General features: G+C 33.6%; 2 protein-coding genes and 1 long non-coding RNA gene across 9 annotated transcripts; 1 reads left to right on the forward strand and 2 right to left on the reverse strand.

Moving 5' to 3' along the window:
* Positions 246-7195, forward strand: LOC107613026 (caffeic acid 3-O-methyltransferase). The gene is made up of 4 exons (XM_016314852.2): positions 246-690; positions 913-1249; positions 4380-4444; positions 6749-7195. Exons 1-4 carry the CDS (start codon positions 319-321, stop codon positions 7046-7048), a joined length of 1074 nt encoding a protein of 357 aa, XP_016170338.1. The 5' UTR covers positions 246-318; the 3' UTR covers positions 7049-7195.
* LOC110265881 lies at positions 2341-2914 on the reverse strand. Its single transcript, XR_002352388.1, has 2 exons — positions 2661-2914; positions 2341-2596 (listed from the first exon to the last, which is right to left on the reverse strand). It is a non-coding gene; the product is annotated as an uncharacterized LOC110265881 (long non-coding RNA).
* On the reverse strand, positions 7261-14760 carry LOC107613027. 7 transcript variants are annotated; one of them, XM_021109387.1, is made up of 6 exons: positions 14189-14759; positions 14040-14090; positions 11646-11783; positions 8178-9157; positions 7892-8026; positions 7261-7751 (listed from the first exon to the last, which is right to left on the reverse strand). In XM_021109387.1, the coding sequence occupies exons 4-6, from the start codon at positions 8325-8327 to the stop codon at positions 7452-7454; spliced, it is 585 nt and encodes a 194-aa protein (XP_020965046.1). In that variant the 5' UTR covers positions 8328-9157; positions 11646-11783; positions 14040-14090; positions 14189-14759; the 3' UTR covers positions 7261-7451. The 7 variants fall into 7 exon arrangements, 6 of the variants coding, with proteins under 6 accessions (XP_020965046.1, XP_020965047.1, XP_016170342.1 ...); XM_021109388.1 differs by lacking the exon at positions 11646-11783; XM_016314856.2 differs by having other exon boundaries at positions 7261-7727; positions 14040-14759.

Below are 15315 nucleotides of genomic sequence, written 5' to 3' on the forward strand. Positions count from 1 at the left end.
ATCTAAAAAATAGATTTAATATTGTTCTATAATTAAATTTGACATAAATAATTAGCATATTTAAAAATAGGACAATATTCAATCCGTTTGAAATATTTTAAACTAAAATAGAATATTTAAAACATTGGTCATATGAAATAACATATATATGTATACATACATAAAAATTAATTTGGTTAATAGGGTCAGTGGACATACACCTTACACTAATACTTTTATGCTTCTATAGTTCTATATACCCCACTATGCAGGAAGATTTCAACTACCCAAAAAGAAAAACAAACGAAAAAAAAAAGGGAGAGAGAAAAAGCAAGAGTGATGGAGGATGAGTCCAGCGAGAACCGGAAACAAGCGAGGCTCACGATTCTTGAGCTCGCAAACATGATAAGCGTTCCGATGTCGCTGAACGCCGTCGTACGCCTCAACGTCGCCGACGCCATCTGGCAGGGCGGCGCCAACAATCCCCTTTCCGCCATCGAGATCCTGAAGCGAGTCCTCCCCGCCGGCAACGGCGACTCCGAAAACCTCCAGCGCGTGCTCCGCATGCTAGCCAGCTACGGCGTCTTCAATGAGCATGCGCCTTCCGGCGCCGGTGGAGAGAGGAAGTACTCGCTAACCGATGTAGGCAAAACGCTTGTGACGGATTCGGAAGGGTTATCTTTTGCGCCGTATGTACTGCAGCACCACCAGGTCATTCATAAAATAATGATAAGTAATTATAATTATAAATCACATTTTTTCCCTTATTATTCTTGTTGTTAGCTACAATTGCCAATAAATTTGAAAATGAAAGAAATGCATATATATCGAATGAACCAAGGAAGTAATTAATTTTTTAACTATTACATGAATATTAAAAAAGTCAGTCAATGTATAACATGGTTAGTAAAAAAATTGTTTTATTTTTTACAGGATGCGTTGATGAGAGCATGGCCGTTGGTGCACGAGGCAGTGGTTGATCCTTCAAAGGAGCCCTTCGAGAGGGCCAACGGGGAGGCAGCATACAGTTACTACCTCAAACAAGGGGATATGAATGAGCTGATGGTCAAGGCCATGTCTGGGGTCTCAGTGCCTTTCATGAGGGCCATGCTTCAGGCCTACGACGGCTTCCGCGGGGTCCAGAGGCTTGTGGATGTTGGTGGCAGCGGCGGCGACTGCCTCCGGATGATCCTCCAGAAACACCCCAATGTCAAGGAAGGCATCAACTTTGACCTGCCTCAAGTGGTGGCCAAAGCATCACAAATTCCAGGTACATAACATATATGCGTACATGTATTTTAAGAAAAATAATAGTGACTAATAATTTATAGAGTTTATTGTCACATTGGTATTTTATCAATTGTTCATATTAGTCAAACTTTTAAATCTGTTAAAATTAACTTAAAACACTCTTATTCAAATGATATTTCGTTACATGAAATAAGCATGTTTAAGCAAGGTTCTGAAAACCGAACCGGTCATCTTCATTAGTTTATAAGTTCAATCAGTTTGACCGTGGTTGAACCGTAAAAATCGTTTTATAATAAAATAATAATTAAAATGTAAATAAGCACATGAAAATATAATTATAATCTAATCTAAACTTTAAAATATCATTCAAATTAAAAGTACTACATAAACCAAATGTTATAATCTCATTCAAATACAAATTCAAAGTTCAAAAGTCCTCAAACAACCAATCAAACCCAACATAGCATCATCAAAATGATCCAAGTTTGTCATCAATCATCAAAATCCAACCCAATAATCTCAACTCTCAATTTCACAATAAATGAACAAACAACATCCAAAATCCAAAATCAGAGTATACAAACAAGTACAACATCTCAGGTTCAATAAAATTCTTTGTTCACAAAATCAGAATTCAGTTCATCAGAGTTCAGTTCATCAGAATCAATGAAATCCCAAAATTATTTCATAACAGTTTCAGAGAGTAGAGACTCAGAGTTCAGTTCATCATAGCACAGTTCATCAGAAATAATGAAATCAAAAAATAAATTCATAACAGTTTACTCAGAGTTCAGTTCATCAGAGCACAGTTCATCAGAATTAATGAAATCAAAAAATAGATTCATAACAGTTTACTCAGAGTTCAGTTCATCAGAGCACAGTTCATCAGAATCAATGAAATCAAAAAATAAATTCAAAACAGTTTCAGAGAGTAGAGACCCAGAGTTCAGTTCATCAGTTCAGTTCATCAGAATCAATGAAATCACAAAATGAACTCATAACAGTTCCAGTTTTTAGAGAGTAGAGACTCAGACTTCAGTTCATCAGAGCACAGTTTTATCAGAATCGGATTGCATCACAAAATCATGTTGATAACCTAATTAAAAATTACCTGGAAATGAGGAAATCTGTTGCTTTCTCTCAGAGCTTGAAGGACAACGCTTCAACGCTTCAACGCTTCTCTACTGCTTTCTCAGAGGCAGAGCTCGACGGAGGTGACATGCGAAGTGGCTGAGGGCGTGAGTGCGACGGCGGTGAGGGCGTGACCGTGCTGAAGGCTGGAGTTGAGGGCGTGAGTGCGACGGCGGTGAGTGCGTTGAGGGCCTCCTGGAGTCTGGAGTTGACAACTGGGTGGTGAGTCCGGTGACTGCGGTGAGTGCGGTGAGTGCGGTGACTGGGTGGTGTTCTGTTCCTTGGAAGGCTGGAGGAACGAGGAAGTGGAGGGCTGGAGGCTGCGAACTTGCGAAGGAGAAAGAAAACTCAAGAATTAGGGTTCCCTCAGCAGCACAAAACGGCGGCGTTTTGCTGCAATGTTAAAAAACCGGCCGGGTCCCGGTTCGGTTCGACCGACCGGTAACTGGCCGATTCGTCGGTTCAAGTTCGGTTTTTAAATACTGCGGTTTTTACTATTGCCCGAACCGCTACAGCCACCGGTTCACGGTTCGACCGGTCCGACCGGCCGGTTCGAACCGGTTTTCAGAACATTGTGTAGTTAATAAAAAATATAGGTAGAAAATGAAAATTCTAAAAGATTTAAAGGATAATTTGAAGGTGTAGTGTATTTTTATTAGGAAGTGCTAGGGGAACAATAAAAATTTTAAACAATATGAACAACCACCAATCAAATAAAAATACACTACACTCTAATTTAATGCTACTAATTAAATTTACTCTTTTAATTTTATTAATTTACATTGTTTACATATTGTTCAAAAATTTTATTAGTTATCTGTACTTTTTTATTTTTATTTTATTTAGTCAATTTTAGAATTCATTGTTTAAATTGTTCACAAAAACTATTATCTACCTGTCCCTCAAGATAATTTACAAAAATTTATTGTTACATGAAAGGGTTACGTTTTTGTATTGACTTGTGCTATACAAAATTAAATAACATTTGTTACGTATTTATTGTTACATGAACGGGTTACGTTTTAATTTTTTTTTTCAGTTGAATAAGAATCAGCCCTATGGAATGTTTAATTTGTAAAATGATCTTATAGACTTGTTGAGATTCAACACCTATGGTTTGTGGTACAGAAAATTAAATTATGAGAAATTTTTTTATTAAAGCATTAGATAGTATAGTTGTATTGATCTGATATTTAAAGTAGTACCGAATGGATCCGATCGATGTAACTATCTTAGTGACTATCAATGGTAAAGCTTGAGGAAATTCTTTGATGAGGCCAAAAGTACGCAAAATATATAATAATAGCAAATTATATTAAAGTTTTGTTAAGAATATCTGTTAGTCTTTTTCGTTTAATAAATACATTTAAACTCAATTTTTAATTTTCTAATAAACAGTTTTTTCTTTAGAAGTATGATAGTTATTAATCAAATTCATCATGTTTTTTTATATATTATAAGATAAAATTTACAAAATAATATTAAAGTGATAAATTAATAAATTAACACAACAGGTATTTTAAAAAATAATTTCTTAAAAGATTATGAAAACTAAGATAAGAGAAAGAGGAGATAAAATTATATTGTTTAAAAAAAAAACTAAAAAAGAGAATGAGAATATAAAATTATATATTTGAAAATTATTGAACCCACAAGCTCCAAAGAAAAAAAAAATTCTAATTTTAGTACGTTAACTAAAGGAAAAGTATAGGTAATTAACCAACCAAATTTTTAAATAATGTATAAATAATATGAATTAATAGAAAATTTTGTTCATGTTGTTCAAAATTTTTATTATTCCAGCACTACCCTTAACTAAATCAACTATAAGGAGTTTTGTACTTTGATTTAAATAGAGTTTTGGAGCGATGGTCCCGCTGTAACATAAAACTTCGCCACTAGAATCAGTCACGACTCACGAGTCACGACTACATGATATGACATTTTGTTTTGTTGACAGTGGTTGATTCATTCTGAACCTGTGTGTATCATAACTAATTAATTATTGTGATTTCTAGGTGTAACCCATGTGGGCGGTGACATGTTCAAATCCATTCCTCAAGGTGATGCGATCTTCATGAAGGTGCGTCATCCCATTATGAAAAAATTTAAATTTAAATTAATTTATTCACATTTGACATCTTAAACAATTTTATTAATATATTTTTTAAAAAATTAATATATCAAAAATATAAATTCTCAAAAATTTATTTATTATTTTTTTGTTGGCGATTATTTTTCGGAACATGTTTTGATAAATTGATAAAAGAAAATTACTTCAATAGAATCTTCGATTTTTATTGTATCTTAGGCATTAACGAACATGAAGGAGAAGGAATATAATTTTTGATTGAAAGATATCTTTGCTTGCTTTGTTCTCTCTACTTTTAACAAATCAAGAAACTAAAATGCAATAAAATAAAATAGATAATCTTATCTAGATTAGTAGATTAGGCTAACATATACAGTGCTACAGCTTGTTATGGGGTAATTTGTCTTGTTTTGATGGACGGATATCCCGTGAATGCAAACCATGAAACCAATTCAAAGAAGTCGTTAGAAACACCATGTAATCACATTCTAAAACAAACAAATTATAACTTTTTGTATTCATCATACAACTCAGTATTTCCCGTTGCCTTTGGTTGAGTAGATTATAGGTTTTTTCTTTTTTTTCTTTTTTATTCAATGAAAGGGTAGAATTTCATAGAATCGATTTTAAAAATAAGTAAACACTTAGAATGTTCTTTATTATTTTTTATTTCGGATAAACTAGTTCTCAATTAAAATTAAAGAAGTTGACAAATTAATTTCTAATCTTTTAAAATATTTGACAAGTTAATTCTTAAAGAAAGAAAAAAAAAATCTCTTATCTTTTAAAATTTTAGACACTTTAATATCTTTATCAAAACTATTTTTTACTGAATTAGGGATTAATTTTTCATATATAGAAAAATACTAGAGACCATTATGTCTTTCTTATTTTATTATAAATTAATGTCTGATATTTTAAACAATGTAAAACTTATTTGTCAATTTTATTTAAAAAGATTTGTCCCCAAGTAAATTAAAAATACAATTAACCTAAAAACGTTGACATCACTTAAAATAAAAAATTTCCTCCTCATGGACGAGTAGACATTTCACTTTCATTTGGTGTAATCTCAAAATAAATTGAACTCAGCAGAATTACCTTTCTGGTTTTTCCTTCCATGGAATATATGTCCATATACTGGCCTCAATAGAACCACCTTTAATTTCTGACTTTTTCTTCACTACGAACCAAATTACATAAGTGAATCATGCAAAGTTGTAAACATATCTTATTTGAGAAGTTGTTGCACACATAATATTTTTTTTTTGGTGACACACATAATATAATATAACGAGAGTTCAATTTGAAATATTATCTTTCAATTATGCTAAGTGTAAAAAAAAAATTAGTTATTAATGAGTTATTCGTATAAAATATATAATGAAATATAAAATATATTAAAAAAGTAAAAATTAAATTAATCTAAAAATATTAAATTTTAAACATTATTATTAATTAAAAAAATAAATAGTTCTTTATGGTTGATTTCAATGACAAATTAATAACAAAAAATACACATAAACTATCAAAAACTAACTTGTTGAGTGGTCTAATAACATAGCAAAAAAAAAAGAAGCTAGTTATTAATGGTAAATTACAGCAACTAATTCATGTTATTAAAATAGAACAAAATTATGTTACTTTTTGCTGGTGTCATAATTGACACAACTTTACTTAAAATATTTAAAGGTATTGGCAAACACTTGGTGTTATTAATCTAAGTTAAACGCATAAAATCTATAGTGAATATTTTTTTTAGATATACATAGTAAGTCTTTCAAAAACAGATGTATATATTATATTGAGTCGAAGGAAAAAGAAGAGAAGAGAACGAAGGTGGTGAAAAAAGAGAAAATTGTGTTGAAATATGGGAGATATTAACAGGAAGTGAGTGAAAAAAAGTTAAGAAGAAATAATTAGATTATAATAACATTTTAGACATTTTAAGTTTTAAATAAAATCTAATGAAATAAAATTTCAAATCGAATATATTTGGATTGAAATTGATTTTGAGAGAAAATAATAGAATTGAATTGAATTCCATCTAAACTAATTTAAATATTGTAAACACTGAAATTTAATTCACTAAGGAATTTTCAAACCGCCTGTTAGAGAAATATAGACAATATTTTAAAATTGTCAAATATATATATGGACAATTTACCAAAGTAGCTAGCAATGAATGATTAAATATTCGCATCATTTTTTTTATACACTAATAGCGAATACAAAAATTGATCATATCTCTATTATATTTATACATCAAAATTTGTTTTATTTTGCAATGTGCAGTGGGTGCTTACAACATGGACAGACGATGAGATCAAGAAGATAATGCAAAACTGCTACAACTCACTCCCAGAAGGAGGGAAGCTTATTGCCTGCGAGCCAGTGCTGCCGGAGAACTCCGACGACAGCCACCGGACAAGGGCATTGCTTGAAGGCGACATATTTGTCATGACGATATACAGAGCCAAAGGGAAGCACAGGACTGAAGAGCAGTTCAGGCAGCTTGCAGTTTCTGTAGGCTTCCCCAGTTTCAGGGCATTCCATGTTGACCACTTCTACACCGTGCTTGAGTTTAAGAAATGAAAAAGCTTAATTGTTTCGCAGTGGTTTTTATGGGGAGCTTGTTAGTGATAATCATTCTACCATGGAATTCGGATACTACTTATTTTGGTAAAATTGACCTATATACAGTAACCCATGTCGGTATGAAATACTTTTCAAACCACTTGATACATATGGTGAAAAATTTGGTTATAGAAAACAAATGTGAAATCTTGAGTAAATAGACAAAAATATAAACCTTGAGTACACCCAAAAGATTAATTTTGATGGACAAAATTTGGTATTTTTTGTGGGTACATTATTTTTTACCATCACCCTTTACATAAAAACTAGAGTCTATTTTATAGGAGAAATGATTCCATGCTTATAGAACAATTTGGTGGGCTTTGCTCATAGAACTTCCTAAAATCTAAACCAAGAATTATCACCAGAAGTTGTAATAATCTTCCTTCACAACCTCAACAATAGTATAAGTCAAACATTTCTTGAGTCCAGATAGTTTCTCTTTAAGTTCTTCAATGGCCTCTGACTTGACAAACAAATGAGAAAGGGAGAAACTCATCCTCTTCAGCACTGAACCCTTTTCCATAAATAATTTAGCAAAACACAACTCATGCTCATCTCCACAAACATCTCTGAATTTCACCACTTGGAGAGTATGTCTCAAACAATCAGGCACATCAGCAGATTTCAAAAGTGCCTTGTAATATTCATATTTTAGTCTCTAGTAATCAACATATCATCAAACAAAATAACAAATTAAAATCCATGTACAAGTTTCTAAATCATAAGTACAAGGGTAACATCTTTAATATGTTATTTTCTCCATAATTGCATTAGAGGCAGAGTTTAACAGTTGCAAACCTCGACAACTAGTGTGTTGAGAATTGGAGTCTTTAAAAGTAAAGCTAACAAAAATTCGCCAGTAATTGAATCAAGTTCAAGATGGCGTAGCATTCCAAATTCAGGTAGAAGAATCACTACTTGTTGTGCCAAAACCTGCATCACAAATAAGAAGCCAATCCAATTTACATAGTATTATGTTACAAGAAGGAACTAATATGCTGATAACAAACTTATGAAGAAAATCATAACATGAAGAAAACTCAACACTATGTGATGTTCAGAAGGGTCTAAAAAGGAAGCTTACATCCAGCCCGCCAAATTTGAGGTATCTAACTTGACTAAATTGCTTGAGAAGCACAAGAGCACCGTATTGCATTGTCGAAGAAACTCTTCTCTCATATGGAGGCAAAATTAGAGTAGCAGAAGCATTCTGAGCAGATGATGGATCTATCATGGTATACCTTGAACGGTAAACATAGTCGCGTAAACAAAATTCTTTCAAGTGCAAAGCACGAAACTTGATCTCACAATTCCCTTCTAGCCTAGAACTGTTAGTGTGTTGTGTTATGTCAATAGTTTCAAGCAGAGGAACATTGAAAGTGACACACCTCACACCTAACCAAATGCAGTTTACTGTCTTGAGCCTTCAAAGCAACGGAAGGCTAAGCTCTGGATCCTTATCAGAGCAACTAAATTCAACTTCATGCAAAGTCAGAAATTTGAGCTGTCCCAAATGAACACGGCTTGTGGGAACTATGATATTAGCAGAACAATAACTCATATATATCTCTAATTCTTGTAAACTCTGAGAAGTGAAGAGGGAATGAGCGGTGGAAAACGAAAAGGAGAGTTTCCTCTCTGACTTAATACAGAGCTTTTTCGGAAACTTATTCAACGCGCCATAAATCCAATCATTAAGGTTAGACATCATGGTGGCCATGGATAGAGAGGGAGAAGTTGTCCAATCTTGGAGAGTTGGTAAGCAGAAGTGATCTATATATAAATCTTTCAAAGCATTCATGTTCAATATGCTTGGTTCTGCCATAAACCATGTCAATGTCATCTAAATGCAAACTAGTGATTGATCTCCAATGGTTTATCCATTCCTTTGACAGCACACTTGTTCGAACTGCTTCTTCGGTTGGGAGAAGAGACAATATCCTACTTATAATACACTCAGGTAGCTCGCTAATTCTGTCTTCTCCTTCATTGTTCTCTTTTTGCCTCTTTACAGGGTCATGCTCATGCGTGCTAGAGCCACTATCCATGATTTGTGATAACTTTCTACAATTCATTCAAGTATTCAGTTATTACCTAATTGTAGTACTGTCCGTCCTTAAGGCAGTGTATAAATTAAGTAGAGAAAAGCTAGATTTTATATAAAATTAGAAGAGTAAATTAAACACATAAAAGCATGAAATAGTAAATCAAAGATTCTAACTACTCTAGAGTCTAGAATGAGTATTTTTGTTTCTAAACAAATATAAAGATAATAAAATAAAAAATTTTTTGGTAATATATACACAAGCATGGGAAAGATATATTCTAACATTTTGTCTTAGAGAAAGAAAATTTATGTAATAAAAATTCTTAGAGAAAGAAAATTTGCATAAAAGTTATTTGTCAATGTTTTTATATAAATATTTATTTCTTATAAACAAAATTATAGCCATATAGATATGGACAATATCATATAGGAAAGGCTAAAAAATAGAAGATTTTTTTAAGGAAGGATCTCAATACATTAATTTATAGTATAGTTCAATAGGAAAAACTAAATACAAACACTATTTTAGACACTACAAAGTACAAACACAAATCAAATAAAACAAATCTACAAGGTTGTGCTTATTTTGAGGTTGCCAGTATTGTGTTTGGAAATTAAGAATGGAAGACTAAAATTCATTATTGTGTTTGATTACCAGACAGTCCAAAAAACAGGGGATACAGGGATTAAAATTTTGACGAAGACTGAAACCTTAATAATATTTCTTTTCTCAAATGCCCTAATTCAACTTTAATCATAACTACGCTAGGATTGGACTTGTATTAATCAGTCCAAATTCGAAAAGAAAATGCTTGAAAATTCAAATTAAGATTCCTATATTGTCATTTCAGTTTATACCAAAAAAGGAGGAGTGTGCTGCATACAAACTGAAACTGGTTTTAATAAATTCATCAATTTCCGCTAACGTTCCAAAATGATTGGGAGAGTCCATTTAGCATTTCAGATTAAAACCAAATATATTGAATAATTTTGTGATTTGGCATTTCACATTCCAAAATCAAACACGTTTTCCTCATGCAATTCTCAACGATGTTAACAATTCAATCAAGGAGAAAATCACACGATTTAGCACAAGGAAGAACAGGGAATGGTGAATGCAAGATGATTTTAACAATTTTTTTTTTTAAAAAAAAAAGAACAAAACCAGCAAATTCGCGAGAAGGAGAGAAGAAAATCTGTAGAAGCAGAAGCAGGACGGCGAATGAAGCGGTTCCGAATGGCAAGGGAGGAGGCAGTGCAAAGAGTGACGGGAACCAGGTGAGGGAGGTACTTGCGAGAGAGGAAGCAGTGCCAGAAGTGAGACCTCGTCTTCGATACAGGGAAGAATGGGAAAGGGGACGGGCTTTTATAGTTGTGATTTACTGATTTTATTTAAGGGTAAATTACACGGTTGGTCTCGGCTTCTATACTTTTAAGTGAAATTGTAAATTAGTCTTTAAACTTTAAAAGTTTATAATTGGCTTTTTAAAGAGAATTAAAATTTGCAATTTAATCTATACCATTCAAAAAGCGTTTGATTTAACAGAATATTCTCAATATATTCTCTATTTTAAACATGTGAGCTGTACATGTTTGACAATAAGAACTAATTTGCAATTTTAGTGAAAGTATGGAGACCAACCGTGTAATTCACCCATTTGAAAATGACCAAAAACTCCCTAGGCTATCAAAACTCACCCCGACCCTCCCCAATTCTCTTACTCTCACTTTCCCACTTTCCAAAATAGCACCCCAACCCAGCGCTCTCTGTCTCTCACCTCAGCTCACCATCGCCGTGCCTCTCACCTCCGTCGTTGCGCCAGATCTACTGATAAATTGAGCTGTTATTTTTATGTTGATTTGTTGCTATTTTCTTCTTAGACATTGAATTGTTCGCTTTGAGCATGTTTGGGATTGAAAATGTTCACTTCTATTTATCAGTGTTCAGTGTTGGAATTGAAAGAGAAGAAAAAGTCGCCAGATGAGAGAGGCGATATGGAGGAAGGAGGCGAGACCCAACTCGTGAGCACAAATACGGTGGATCCGGCGCGGCGATAGTGAACTGAGGTGAGAGACGGAGAGTGTAACGACCCAATTTTCAGGTCCGGAACACTGCCAGTCATTAGGTGTCACTTCCTAGTAATATTATAAAACTCTAGACTCGATAATATCTACATATGAGCCTTTCGTACTAACAAAATCGTATATGTTAGCTATTTTTATCATATGCTTTTCTTAATAAACCTGTTAGCAGCAACTAAAAGCATCATCAGAGATATACAACATAAAATAAATACCAAACTAACAGCAACATTAAATTGGCAACAAGATTACAGAAACTCTCATGCATATATACATCGCAAGTTAGTTCACACAAACTTGACATATATATATAGACGTATTTACAACTGACAACTTCCTAGATACCTGGTTCATATAGAAAAGCTACAAAAGTGAGGGAAAGAAGATTATAAGAAAACAAAGACCGTCTATCCTATATCATACCACTGCTGAAGCGCAAGTCTGCGGAACATCATCTCAGGACTAGTCTCGAGCACCTCCTGTAGGGTTTGGAATCATATGCTCCTCCGGAGCTTCTCTAAATATGACTCCGATTGCGGCAACCAAGTATGGATCTTCCATCTGTGGGGGAAAAAGAAAAGGAAGGGGTGAGAACCTATATGGTTCCCAGTAAGGTGACATCGTGAAAACACATCTCTCTCGTGAAACCTAGAGTTTCGGCTCTATCATAACAACTCGCTCGCTAAGTCTCTCGGCTACTTCCGTACCGCGGCTCTGACATAACTCTATCTTGGCATCTTCCGTTTGGGTTAATGCCGCTCCTTATGCTATTCTCTATGGCTATTATTCCTAGTTTTACTATCTTAATCTAAGTTTTGGAGAAATTGTAATTATACAACTTTGAAACACAAATAAGAATCAGAGAATAGAAAATTAACAAGAAGCAGATAGCATGTAGCAGAAAGAATGAACAGTAAACAATCACAATCAAATGCACAAACAATTTATGATGCATGTCTGTTCCTAGCGCAGGCCATGAGTTCATGCGTCGGTTGTCTACCCGCAACCCGACATTACTAAGAGTGAACCCCGAATATGGTTTCTTGCTGTGTCAGTCAGACACATCAATATTATCATGGACGAACCCATGTCAATTAGGATACATTGGCATCACGGTTACCCATGTCAGTTAGGCCTCTTCATAATAACATTTCAATGTGCATCACAATAAAAAACAGTGCTATCAGTTAGGCGAACATTCCCGCATTAGCAACCTTAGGCTATCAGTTAGGCGAGCACTCTCGCATTAGCAATTTGGTACAAAGGCCCATTCAAACATACAATTCTCATGAATAATTACCCTTTTCATTCCTTAGTTCTCATTTTCTTTCTTTTCATTGTGCCTCCGCATCACCATGTAACTAAACATACCTCCGCATCACCGTTTAACTAAACATACCTCCGCATCACCATGTAACTAAACATACCTCCACTTCACCGCTTAACTTTAAACTTTCTTAGGAATAACTTACATTCTGGTTCATTTCCTGACTTGTTTAGCCTAGTACCATTTTGGCGACCAGTCTTATATCTAATAATTAATATAACAAACAGACTTAGATTCGTGCAAACTTTATGTCCATGCGTTCGTATCAAACTTAAGTTTCTAAAGAAGTAAGAATCATATTTTTCTAAAGAACTTATGCACGGACTATCTCTCTTGGTAAGGTCATTCTAGAGATCCTAATCTTTAATTTGAGTTAGTTTTACTGCATTTAGATTAGAATTGAATTTTATACAAAGTTTTAAAATTCTGCTACTGCACTTATAAGGATTCAGAAAAACAACAAATAGCAGTGTTTTTATAAAATCCATAATAATTTCAATTCTAATCCGTTGCTTCTAAATTTTGGTGAGATTACACTCAACACCCCTAGGTTTCAGAATCAACAAGTTTCAGGTTCATATCACCTTGTTTGGTTAATTAAATGTCAATTGGAAGGGCTGCTCTTTTTCTTTAAATTGGTTCTGAAATTCTTGCAAACAGCCTAGATTCCAAGAGACATAACTAACGCTAAAAAATAGATATGGACATGAAATTTGTACTAATTTAAAAAGCTTACAGATCTTTAAAATTCCTTTAGAAGCAACTTAAAATATTAAGTAAAACAAAAGTTCCGGTGGTTTGAAATTGACACTGCAGAACCAGAAAACCAAAAAAATTCTGCAGTAGCTACTTTTTTCAAAAATTAATATCTTTTAAACCACTTGACCAAATTCCTTGAAATTTTTATGGAACATTCAAGACACACCGAGGTTTCACAGAAAAATAATTTCATCCAAAATGGTGGTCTGGACTGTTCCCAGAATTTATTTTAAGTCACTACCAAATATGCAGAAATTCTGCATCAAGTAATTCCAACAACCTCAAATACCAAATCTTATATTTAAGCCTAAAATTCCTCTAAAACCATAATTCCATCTTTCTTGTGACTAACCAAAGTTGCTAGAGTGATTAGCACGGCCCTAACAATCCAGAGTCAATATTTTCCAAGTTTTCAAGTGCTTATACATAAGTGAACATTCATTTTTCTGCATCATGTTAAAAATAGAATTTTCACATGCATTTTTTATCATTCAATCACATAATAAATCATCATTCATCATCATTCAAGTGGATTTAGTTATAACCAAATCCATCTCAAGCACAACAGCTCATACTACCAACTAATTCAATCATAAAACATGGCCTTTAGCCTTCAAGTAAATTCTGCACATAGCAACATAAAACCTCAAGTAACATTATCAAACCCACAATTCACCAACAGCACCATCAATCAGTCACAAACATATCCTTCTAGACATTCTAACCCTTACCTCTTTTGAAGTTCAAAATTTTATTTCTGCTTCTTCCTTGAATTAGGAACCCTAGACACACGAAAGTGAAGATTCGGTCACTCCTCCCAAGGACAAATGGCTGAATCAGGCTTGAGCAAGAGAAGAGTTCTCACTTCTCCTTTACTTACGGTTATAACTGTACTAGCAGAAATTGAATTTAGAATGGCAGAAATAGAACAAGGGGAAGAATTTCTTTCAGTTGCTGGTTTTCACCCAGCAAGGAGGCTTCGAAGAATCAGAATGATGAAGAATAGTGCTTCTGTCTTCTGGATTCGGTTGGTACCTCTTTTCGCTTGCCCTTTCTTGTTTTTGATAACTCGTTTAGAGAAGATCATCAAAGTGAAGCAACTTCACTTCCCACTCCGTTACTCTCTCTCGGCCAGCTCCCTCTCTTGCATTCTTTCTTTTTGTTTTGCGTTGAAGTGTAGAGAACTAAGAGTAAAGGTCTGATAATTAGAAGAAGAATGGAGTGAGGTGGTGTGAAGATGATACGTTGATTGATATAAGGAGGGAGCAACACATGCTCTGTTAGTGATCATTAGGTATTAACCCAAGGGGTGTAACTATGGTTAAAGCTTAATGGTTTGGTTACAAGAAAATCAGTTCAGTTGAAAAACAAGAAATTGATTCGGTTCAAGGAGAGAAGAAAGGTGCCATCATGTGCTATAATGATGTATCTAAGCTCTTCTTTAATTAATTCAAATGAATAATTAAAGATATGGTAAAAGGAAAAAAAGAAAACCATGGCTTTATAATGGAGGAAGGAAAAATTAGTTTGTTTATGAAAGGGTGGAGTCTGTTTGGTACTGTTTTTAATTTAGGATACGTTTTTATTTTTTATGGCATATTTATTTTTTTTACTTATTAAGCCTAAATCTATTTTATTATTTTATGATGAGATGATTTTCTGATATTTATCGAATTTTATCATCACAGAATTTTTGAGAATAATTCTATGAAAAATTGGGGTGTTATAGAGAGCGCTGGAATTGGGGTGTCGTTTTGGAAATTGAGAAAGTGTGAGTGAGAGAGCTGGAGAAGGGTGGGGTGGGTTCGGATAGCCTAGAAGGTTTCTGGTCATTTTCAAATGGTTAAATTACACTGTTGATTCTCATACTTTCACTAAAATTGCAAATTGCTCCATATTGTCAAATATATGCAGTTCACATGTTTAAAATAAAAAATATGCTAAGAATATTCTGTTAAATCAAATATTTTTTAAATAGCAGAAACTAAATTACAAATTTTAATTCTC

The sequence above is a fragment of the Arachis ipaensis genome, chromosome B08 (genome assembly GCF_000816755.2).
Source record: "Arachis ipaensis cultivar K30076 chromosome B08, Araip1.1, whole genome shotgun sequence".
NCBI lineage: Eukaryota > Viridiplantae > Streptophyta > Magnoliopsida > Fabales > Fabaceae > Arachis > Arachis ipaensis.